We start from the raw sequence: 12,106 nt of genomic DNA, 5'->3' as shown, positions 1-12,106 counted from the left end.
ATTCTTAATTACCTCACACATCACACACTTTTATGTACATACTTGTATGAAACGCTGTAAAAGAGCCTTCTTTTTGCTTATAGATGTGCTTTTTTGCTTCTAACACAAACCACTTTGTTGTTACTGACCACAATTCAAACTGGCTGCTCAGCTCATTCTTCTAAAGAGGAAGTTGAATCACTAGCTTTACTAGAATTAAAGGCTTTTATTTGTAATTCTCTTGCTGGTTCTCCCAAAAACTTTTTTTTGTTGTTTATTATTAGGTTTCCACAATTTCTCTTTTTTGGTTGGAGCAGCTGGTGGGGCTACTGTGATGATCTTATGTGGCATTTTACTTATCTGTGCAAGGTACGTTCACATTGGCCGAGGTCACTATAAGTCCACAACAAAGCCCTAGAACTACACAGGGACCTGAGTAGTTCGCTAAATTTGAGGTTTTTGGAAAATGCAGAATAAATGGGCTCTCTAGGGCAGCCTTTATTATGGTTATAAACTGTCCAGCAGTTTAGACAGTTTGATTACTTAAACCAGCTGTCGGCTTGCCAGGTTTCTCCCACTTTACAAAGAAATAATCCATAAAAAAGATTAGACGCATGACTAGAGTTCAGTTAATAAAGTTTAGAATATTTGCAGTTGTACTGGCCGGTGGCCAATTGCGTGTTCATTGCTGTTCACAACAGCAATCAACTGCAAACCACTTACACAATGGTAACCTAGAGCTCCTGCACTCAGATTCCAGCATAGCTTGTTTGTGGAAAAAGAAAGATTTCAGTGGACAGGGCAGTTTGAAATTATCAATAAAGAAACCTGAATGGAGAAACTAAATGTGCCTGACATTAAAAGAAGTATTAAAAGTGCAATAAGCCATTGAAGAGAACTGAATCTGCTGACAACGTGGTTTCTGTGCACACACTCCAGTCCTGGAGACCCCCTGCTCTGCACATTTTGTATGTCTCTCTTATCTGACATACTCATTTCAGTTCATGGATCTCTCTCCTAATGAGCTGATGATCTGAATCGGGTGTGTTAAATAAGGGAGACGTGCAAAATGTGCAGAGCAGGGGGTCCCTAGAACTGGAATTGAGAACAAGGGACTAATGCTGTGTTCCAGGCAACCCGTGTTTTTACAACCTTCTACGCGTGAAAATGCACTGGAACGGCAGTCAAACCTGTGACTTCCCACCTGTGAACTTGTACTAGATCGACGTACTCCCAGTTCCGCGCTCTGACATCACATAGCCCTCGAAACAACAATGGCAGCCCCTACGGATGCAGTGTTTTTTTTTATTTTTATTTATTTATTTATTCATTTATTTTTTATGCAAGTGGTACACATGAGAAATAGACTTTAGGGCAATATAACGTTGCAATCAAATTAATAATAAATGATACACACACTCAATTCCTTGCTCAGGCAGTTTGGCGTGACTTGCCTGGAACACTACAAAGTCGTGAGTCGTGGTTTGAAGTCGTGACTTACGGGCTCAAAAACCTGCCTGGAATGCAGCATTACAAGACAAGTCTTCGGTTGTGTGCAGTGACGTCACAATGATATGTGTTCTAAAGATTTGTACCTTCAATCTCACATATTAGTTGAATTCAAACAAATAATAAAAGATTCACTGTGAGAGAAATTTGACAAAAGACCTGCGTTGATGAGTAGTCATATAAACTACATAAGCACTGTGCGTTGTTCTTTACACATTCACTCACTCATATAGAACTCTGAAGAAGATTGATGCTTATTAGGTGGTAACTAAACTTGTGGCCTTTTTTTAGAAAAAAGGTTCCCATCCCCTAACTTAAGCAATAATCAATTAATGCCAACTCTAAAAATTATTTGCCCCAGTCATCCACCCTATGTTTGTCACAATTCAAATCCATACATGGGTGATGTTTATGCCAGTATTTTTTGATCATGGGCACATATATTTCAGAAGAGAAAGCAACACAAGACAAGATGGTGGTCCTGGACTCATTCTGACTGACTGGGTGAGTTCCCTTAAAGTACATTATTCATTTTGAAATGATGCAACAACTAATGTTAAATATCAAAACGCACTCATTTCATTGTTTTAAAAACAGAATATACCACAGCTCTCCTCTGCTGCTTTGCTCATCTATTATTGCTGTTTAACAGGAGGATGAGATTGGCCCTGTTTATGCCAATAACACTATGCTGTCACAAAACGAAGCTTCCACCCAGAATCATGAAAGAGAACCCCTCCATTATGCCCCCATTGACTTCACAAACTTCCAACCAGAGTCAGACGAGATCAGGGGCATCTCCTCGCTGACAACGGAGTATGCTGTGGTCCGATGTTATCCTGGTGGAGTATCAGATGTAGAGAGCTCAATAGGAGGTGATCAGCCCAACAGCAGCATCTCAGTTGTAATGAAGTCTGAGGAAAATCAAACAATACTAGAGCAGGAGGCAAATATTGGAGAAGTGTTCTCCCAGCCATCAGAAGATAACACGTATGAAAGTATCACCATCTGAGCTAGACTTGCTCACACAATCAGTGTTTCCCCATGTAATTACAAAGAATGTTGACTGGAGCTTTAAAGCTTGAAACAGAAGCTAAAGGAACTGTGTGTGTGTTACACACACACAAAAGCACCAACGCGCGCATAGCCTGTATCATATCAAATCTCTCAAGAAACTACAAGCATGCAATGTCATGATCAGTTAAGTCATGAAGTTACCAAAAAGGTGATTAAAGCTGCCATAAAACTGTGCATGTATGTAATATGAGTTTACATTAAGAATGTGTCTCTGAAATGCTTTTCAAAACGGTGCTGGAGCATCCTAGCGCTGTCTCCCTCATCTAACACACTTGATTCAACTCGTCAGCTCATTAGAAGAGGCTGAAATGGGTCCGACCTCAAATGGGTCAGAAAAGGTAGAGTTGAGAGAAAATACAATGCGTGTCAGATCTGCATCATGTTCAGCAGCGGCAGCTCTTAAAGAAATAGCAGCCAAAACAACCTAATAACCAGCTGCTGTGATGTCTGTTCATCAAGAACAAAAGAAAAGAGGAAATCAATAACTTTTATAGTTTAAAGGATTCATCTGTATTTAGTTTAGAATTTAGTGTTTGATAACTTTATTCAATTTCAAAATGACATTTATTATAATGGGTATATGTGAAGATTGTTTTAAGTTCACTTAAATTAGAAGTTATTTTTAAAGTCTAATAAATGTTGATAGCTCTCAATTATAATGTAATGTTAAATGGCTACAGTCAATGGTTAAATATTAGGGGAAAACATTTTTATAGGGAAATCAGTATTACTTGGCATCAGTGATACTGGCTTTCAGTCATAAAAACAAAGATGCCATTAAACAAATATTAAAAATATACTGTCTTTATGTTTGACAGCATACATTCCTCATAGATGGATACTGTTGTGATTTAGGTCAAAAATGTATCATTAACTTAATACATATCAAACGATCTGTAAGAAGAGACAAAGCAATAGTGAGGGGGGGAAGCCCCCCCCCCCCCTCCCTCCTGTTTTTCCCAAAATAACCACAAGATAAAGTCAAGATACATTTTTATTATAACTATGGACTACGTTGACGAGTGATGCAGACGTTTTCACCATGAAGCTTACACTGGTGATGTACTGGGAAAAAACGCATTTCACAGTAAATGATCTAATTTTCAGCAGTAAGAAAAAGTGTTTTAAAGCTTGTTGTTTTGTAGAACATCACAGTTATATATAATATGAGAACAGTAGGGTCTGTAGATAGAGAGTATGTGTTATTTAATAAAAATATAATTATATTTTCAGAATGACATTTTTTTTCTGAAACATAGTGTGTGGGGTAAAATTCCCCCAGGCAGCAATGGGCAATTACTGTAGTTATTCTGTTCTGAACATCAAATCCTTAGTTTTTCCATCAAATGAATTCTAACTGGTTGGTTAAATAATTTGTTTTGGACTTTATATTTAAAAATGACCAAGTTAGCATCAGGTAGCTAGTTAGCTTGCCAGTTATCATCAGCTAACTTTTTTTTTAAATAGACTATCCATAATTATTGATTATATTCTTTTTTTTTTTTTTAAGCTAAAGCTGCCTGTACTCTGATTTGGCTGTAAGTGTTTAAAGCAAATTTCTTTGTCAGACTGGGGGGCATTTTCCCCCACCCATGGGGGCGTTTTGCCCTTGGCATAAATTAAATGTTTGTTAATCTAATAACATGAAAAAACTGGACATTTTTCATACTTGGTCTATAGTTTGTCATTGTCACTAAAACTATAATAACTTTTCTGAACACATTAAACTTTTGTTTCAGTTACTAACACTTGTGTGTTGTGACGTTACTATTGGATCCAATATAGTCGGCACTGCATCATCTTTTAGTTTCAATCTTTTTGAAAATCCTGCATCGAATTGTGCCTTGTTTGTAAACGAATCTGCAGTAAAATGAAGTGAACAAAGCACCAAATTCTCATTCCTCTAATATTTGTAGGTTTAGTCTTTTGACACTTTAAAAATACAAATAAATGTGTGTGTGTAGCATGTTGTTAATTTTTAATGGCGCTACAATGTTTATAGTTGTGTGTAAATTAAGCTGAAATGGCAGATAAAATGTAAGCAATTTTTTTTATTATTTTTCAGTTCTTCTTGATGTGCTTATTTTGAAATGAGCAACACACAAAGATCAGATTAGACTGTGCTTTTGGTCTAGAGGAAAACAGTTTTCTTTATTAACAGAGTGGATCAAAAAAGCTCTTCTTAATGTGTGAATGCTGAGCAGGAAGCTGATAGTCTGACCACATTTATTTTTAATTCTGAAAGTGATAGTGACTGACCTTTTAAGGTTCAAAAGCTTCAGTCAGAGTTTACATTAGTTTCATTTTGTGATTAATTACATAGATCAATTGTAAGTTCAATTCTGAAGAAATGTACAGTTTTACATTTTGTTTAGAATAACTTAACAGTTTTAAAAAACAAAATGAGAAAAACAAAACAACAACAGTGATATTTATTTAAAATATGTTAGGACAAAACATTTAAAAAATAAATGGTCATGGCTTAGATGATAGAAAACAATATGCTATTTACAACAAACACAAAAAAGTACTTTGACTCTTTGTGGCTGTCAAACGGTAATGTGATGGATAGTGCTGTGGTTTCTGTGAGTGAAATTGACAAGAACAGCCTTCACACATCTACTAAAAGCAGTTGTGATAACAAATTTCAGAGTATAAAGTGCAGAGTAGAGACATTAGGGTCACACTTTATATTAGGTGGCCTTAGCTACTATGTACTTACCTCAAAAAATAAGTACAATGTACTTAATATGGTCATATTGTATTGTAAAACATTTTTGCTGCTATTGAAGTGGGATGTTGGGTAAGGTTAGGGACAGGTTTGGTGTTATGGGTAGGTTTAAGGGTGGGTTAAGGTGTAAGGGATGAGTCAACCGTGTAATTATAAATGTAATAACAGAAATGAATTACAGATGTAACTACATATAGGTATTTTTTAAAATATAAGTACAATGTAAAAATATGTATGTACACAATAAGTGCATTGTCTCAAATGATTAATTTAAATGCAAGTACATAGTAGTTAAGGCCACCTAATATAAAGTGGGACCGAAATTAGTTCTGAGAAAAGCACTTGCGTAATCAGTGTGTTGGCAGATGGATGTTTGACATTTTGTATCACGACTGAACATATTATATTATTATTAATTATTATTATTATTAATATTATTAATATTCAGTTTTTCAGCTTTGATAATCACATCTGCACTAACAAACAGTTGAAGGTATTAGAGGAAGAGCTGTTGGCTGTTGATAGCTTTATGTCTCAGCAAGGTGTGTTTTTATAATTTTGTACAGTAAAACAGTTGTATGATTTTTTTGAAGTGGCTTGGAGTGTCATGTCGTGAATGTGGTAATCATTCATTACTATTGTAAACCCACAAAACTTGCCTTTTGTCTCATTTCCATATACTCCATCCTCTCTCACATCTTCCACTTTGCCTTTATCAGTCTATTTTTTTATAGCGGACACTCTCTGAAAATGACTGCCCAACCATCTGTATAGATTGTCCATTTATTTTTAAATATGATTATAAACTTTTGCTACATTTCTTGAACATTTATCCTTTGTCTTGTAGTGTTTCATTAGCCTATTGGTTATGCTAAATAATATTAGCATATTGCTGGTTACAGGGCAGACAGCTCATTTCACTTAGATGGATTGATTTGATAAAAATTGTGCAAAAAACAAGGTGCATATATAATTTTTTATATATATGACATTTATGTCAATTTGTGGAATAATATATGGGCTGTTTGATAATAAATACACATTTTATTTTCTTCTTTGTCTTCTGTAATCATACTTTCAGGATTTTAATGATATATTATACATAAGAGGTTTTTGGTCCTGGTCCTGGGGACCCACAGCACCACACATTTTGGACATCTCTATTATCTGAGACATTCAGTTGAGTTCATGTAGTTCTCTTTAAATGAGCTGATGATAACAATCAATGTGTTAATAAGTAACACAAACACAATGTGCACCATGCTGTGAGACCCCAGAATGGAAAACTACTGTTCTAAAGAAAAAGTATGAGGAACATGGTGAAAATTGCTTTGACTGATTTTGGTTGGCGTGCATGAGGATACTTCTTGGAATGAACCCTGTATTACTCTTATACTTCTCTTATTTAGATTTATTTGGAAAATCCTCAAGAAGATCCCCAGTCCTCACTTAAAGCCACAATACAAACTTATGTAAAAACATAAGGGCTGTTTCTTCTGGAAATGGTGTGGGCAGTTCAGTTTAGCTTACTTTAGTTATTTACAGTACACCAATACATACATTTTTCATAAATTATTTACCCTTGTCTAATTTCTGGTAAGTCTTAAACTCTTCTTGTTCTTCTTTAGTTGTTTCTTCATAAGTGCTGTTCGATTTGTTGAGCTGTAGGATGCCTGCAATTAATTATATTTGTTGCATATAATTTGGAAAACAATGAATGTGCATTTATTTATGGGGCTGAATTTATGATTTCCTTTTCTTTTTTTTGGTCATTTATGCAGATTTACAAATGTTTCCCTCTAAGCGTCTGTTAATGAAGAGATGGACACTGCAGAGAAGATCTTCTTTTCCTGTTTTCTTTTACAAGGTGTGGTTTTCTTTCTCTTCTTCACATCTTATACAATATTTTGATGTGTTCAGTGTGACAGGAATGAGAATGTGAATTTAAGTGCTAAACTATGATTATTCTTTCTATGTGATACTGTGGTTTTTCAGATAGTTACATTTATACACAATACTGGAAAACATGTCTTTCCTCAAGACTATTTAGAATATTATTATAATTTTTTATATCAAACTTGAATATTTTATTATATTATATTCACTCTTGCTGTTGTTCTGCTTATGTCACCTTTTCAGAAAAAAAAAAAAAAACTTGCAATTGAATGTTGTGTAATTAATTAAAAAAAATTAGCATTTTGTATGTTTATGACACAACATCTGTTGGTGTGTCTGAATGCTTAAATGTTTCTGCTTGTATGTAAAAGGACTGTGCCACTGTAATTTATGAGCTCAGATCAAAACACAGAGGCCAATATTACTTCAGGATTGTGGGTGAAGGTAAACTGAAATTGATCTATAAACAAAGCAGCGTTTCAATACATGCGATGGGTGAAAGATTTCATGTCTGGAAAATGTTATAAATTGTAAAATTTTGATCTAGTACGACTGTAGTCAAAAAGATAACATTTGAATTCATGCCGTTCATCATGTATATTGACATGATCAATATACACATTCGTTTTTACAATTATTTTCTTTGGAGAAAAAACAAACAAAATGAACATTGTAGAAATGTTTGTTTTCAACCAAAATGTCACTTTGTAATCAACATATTCATATATACAACATACATCTGTGTGTATAACTTTCCCCCCAGTCCCAGAGTGCAGCTGTATGTGGAGCAGAAGGAGGTGCAGGATCAGGAGGAGGTGTTGGAGGGGAGCTCTGTGAGTCTGCGCTGCTCTGCTGAGGCTCTCTGCTCCTCTCCTCCACCAACTCTCACATGGAGCTCCACCCCCAGAATCCCCCTCAGTGAGAGCAGCAGACTACAGGAGCTCATCTCTGATCTGAACTTCACTGCTACTCACCGTGAGCATGGAGTCACTTTCACCTGCACTATAACCTACCAGCTACAGGACAAGAACAAAACAGCACAGGAGAGCATCACAGTACATGTTCAGTGTAAGATTTTTGTGGCATCAGTTCTTTTCCCCTCCATAAGACACCTATCTATATGCATTCTCTCTTTCTAGGTTTCAGATGCACCTAAAATCTTTTCTTCCTCCAGCTGTATCAGTGGGAATGTATCAGTGTATGTCTGTTAGGCTGATGGGAATCCCTCTCCTGAACTGGAGTGGCATCTGTCTGGACGTCCTGTCACTAACTCTTCAAACACGTTCATCAGTGAAGAGCGATTGAGCAGCACAGGCTTGAGGAGCTCCATCACTCTACATCAGTCTCTCACACACACATCCACTCTGAAGTGTGTCAGTAACAACACTCGAGGCACTGCAAGTCAACTGCTTCAGCTGCCTGTATCTGTTGAACTTGAGTTTCAGTTTGGGGATTCATCCAATAGAAGACAAACCTATCAATAATATGTAAATTAATTCATCACCTTAGTCATCGGCTTCAATGGGAATGCTAAATCTAATGTCTTACTTTCCAGATTGTTCCTCTGCACTTGCAACCATGATTACTTTATTATTTAAAGATTACAGTACGACTCTCTTGCTCTCATCAAAGGTTTTTCAACAAACTTATTTATTCTTCTTTAGGTTTGAATCTTTTCTCTGTGCTGGTTGGAGTTGCTGTTGTTGCTCTGGTGTTCGTGATGTTATGTGCTATTACATATACATGTGCACGGTAAGAACATGACACACGTGAGGTATTACGAATGATGCATAGAAAAGCACTGTGGCTACATATGTAAGAAAAACAGATTCAGCATATTTGATCTGATGAATGTATTGTATATGAGTCATTGTGCTTTTTTTAAAATGATCAATAGGGATCAAAATTAGCATCATGTAACAGACCCTTGAGTTACATTTAGAAATGTATCAGTATTGTTGCAATATATAACTAAATATTAAGGAATTTATTTTTTGAGAAAGAAGCTTGTTTGCTTTTACAATGATATACAGTTTTCAAAATTGAAGACAGAATGATTTGAGAGTGGATGTCATGTTGATGTGTTCTAAACTTGAGGGGAACTGACTTCTCACACTGCACACTACTTGACACCTTTTGATTAAAAGTCTTTACAGATTTTCATTGTCTTTTCCTTTCCAATGAAAGTTTGTCAGTGCCTCCTGCTACTTTGCCTGCTCCATTATTCTCTAGGTAAACTATGAATGTGTTTTTGGGGATTCATGAACATATAACATTTTGTAAAATAAATATTATGATATTTTCCCCATAGCTTTGGAGTGTGAAGTGATACCAGGTAACCTGAAGCAGATTGATGCCGGTGTTGGGGTAGTAGGTGGGGTGAACAATGACAATGAAGTCTTCCTGTTGCTGGGGGATTAATTTAGAAGGATAAATGTAACCAAGTGGTTACACACACTTTAACACCTTCTAGATTGAGTGTGTGTCCTCTCAAAGACACAGATCTAAGTATTACTAATTAACTTTATAAGGGGGTTATTATTACTGCTCTCCTTGCTTATTCATGACAGGCTGCATGGATTGGCAGGGAGTTTTTGCCCAGAACAGAACCATACCGCCAAACCAAACTGTGCTATGTGCCAATCAATTTGATGATAGTGCTCCTGGCAGTGGTCCTATTTTAATGTGGACACATGCTTTTTCGGAAAAGAAAACAGGAAGTGGTTTGGCCAGTTTACACACACACACATGTTGGTTTTTGTGGTTTATGGGGACTCTCCATAGGCGTAATGGTTTTTATACTGAACAAACTGTGTGTGCTATTGCCCTACACCAACCCTACACCTAAACTTAGCCCTCACAGGAGACTTTGTGCATTTTTAGATTTTCAAAAAAAACACCAGTTAGTATGTTTTTTAAGCCTTTTGAATTACGGGGAGATAGGCAGTGTCCTCATAAACCACCTTCATATTGTAATACCTCTGTCATACCCATGTCATTATACAAATTTGTGTCCTCATAAACCACATAAACACACACACACACACACAAAACATTATTAAATTCATAAAACACAATCATGAATGTTTAAGGTTGTAAATAAGCTTAAATATTATTTTTTAAAAACAGAAACATGCATACAGACTGCTAGCTTTGTTATCTTGTTGTGTTAATGTTAACTGAATGAAAACCAGCTGCTCTTATATAAACGCCAAAGATTTAGTCAATGTGATCAGTCTAGATTCTTCTTCTTCTTCTTTCTTATTATAACTGTTGACAGATCTTCTTTCTTTGTGATCAAGCGCATCTTAATTTACAAGATCCAAAAAAGCTACTTTGCTTGTTTGGTGTCATAATTATGAGTTTTGAAGAAACATTTTGTATGAACAATGGGCATGGCTTAATGATTATGTGTTCAGTTGTGTAATTGAATTACACTTACTTCACATGTTTATTACACGTTTACACGTGCCAGGTAATGGCAGTTGAAGTGACAGACACATTTGAAAAGTTTGCTGGTAGTCTGATAAAAGCACGTATCTTATCAATTATGTTTCTTGTGTGACTGAGCAATCTTATATAAAGATTAACAAACTATATAAAGAGGGAAATGGGAAAAATGCATATATGTGAGATCCACTACTGATTTTTTTTTTTTTTTTTTTTGAAAGAAGTCTGTTGTGTTATTATTATTTATTTTAAACAACTGTTTTTCTGTTGTAATATGTTTCAAAATGTCATTTATCCCTGTGATGGCAAAGTAATATTTTCTGTGAGCATCACAGGATTCTTCAAAAATATTACTAGCATGCTGATGTTGTGCTAAAGAAATGTTTCTTATCATTATCAGTGTTTTCGGGATTCTTTGATTAATATAAAGTTCAAAAGAACATAATTTTATAAAAAATATACATATACATATTTTTTTTTTTTTTACGATGTACAAGCGCTTACTGTTACTTTTGATCAATTTAATGTGATCTTGTTGAATGGAATAATACTTTTTTTAATGAAAGTATAACTGTTTTATTTTAGTTTAATTATGTGCTGTCCATAATTTTATACAGGCTTGTGATCTGCCTGTCCTTGGTAAAGTCTTAGAACATCCATAGCAAATAAACATGATTAAAAAAGTTTATTCAAATTTTGGCTCTATATTTTTCTACATTTACTTTTATGATGTTATTGAGAAGAATGAGCAGCTTTGTGAGACCTGATTAACACAAACTCTAGTACTATGAAGAACTACATTAGGCTAGATGAAGAAAGATCAAGAGTGGGTGACTTACCTGGGTGACTAGTTTTCTTAGTTTCAGAATCCAGCAGTTAAAATAGGAGGGTCTGTTTCGGATAAGATGATCACTTAGGTCAGAGCTCCACAGGGATGTGTTTTATCCATGTTATTTTTTATTTTATATACAAATTCTTGTGTGAGATCTTTAAAAACAGACATATACATATGCAGATGATACTGCTTTAGTGAGCATTTTACATGATGGTGAGGAAGAACATGGGCCTCTCTTGGCTTTCTTTTTAAATCTGGTGTGAAAATTACAATCTTCTCTTAAATATCTCCAAAACTAAGGAGATTATTGATTTTAGAGAGAAAGAGCAAAGTGTAATCTGTCCTAAATTAATTAATGGGGAGCAAATACAATTAGTAACAAATTACAAATTCCTGTCAGGGATCTCCCCGGACAGCCCTGTCTGTTTTGTCACTGTTTAATGTTTCCTTGTTTGGGTTGTGTGTGTGAGCACATGACTTTGTTGTTGTCTGCCATGTGAACCTCTGGTCCCGCCTCCTTGTTACCTGTTACCTCACCCCCTTGTTTAGTCCTTGTAGAGTAAAACTCTTTCTCTTTTGTGTTGTCAGTTTGTTGTTCTAACCTCTTTGTGTTGCTAGTTCTTCTTTCT

At 35.4% G+C, this 12,106-nt stretch overlaps 1 protein-coding gene across 1 annotated transcript; it reads left to right on the top strand.

Moving 5' to 3' along the window:
• Positions 1–83: 83 nt before the first annotated feature.
• LOC306858204 (uncharacterized protein) lies at positions 84–4,303 on the top strand. The gene is made up of 3 exons (XM_079398627.1): positions 84–348; positions 1,938–1,992; positions 2,141–4,303. The coding sequence occupies exons 1-3, from the start codon at positions 314–316 to the stop codon at positions 2,498–2,500; spliced, it is 450 nt and encodes a 149-aa protein (XP_079254753.1). The 5' UTR covers positions 84–313; the 3' UTR covers positions 2,501–4,303.
• The last annotated feature ends 7,803 nt before the right edge of the window (positions 4,304–12,106 follow it).

The sequence above is a fragment of the Barbus barbus genome (genome assembly GCF_936440315.1).
Source record: "Barbus barbus genome assembly, chromosome: 39".
Classification (NCBI taxonomy): Eukaryota; Metazoa; Chordata; class Actinopteri; order Cypriniformes; family Cyprinidae; genus Barbus; species Barbus barbus.
This window is presented reverse-complemented; position numbering and strand designations above follow the sequence as displayed.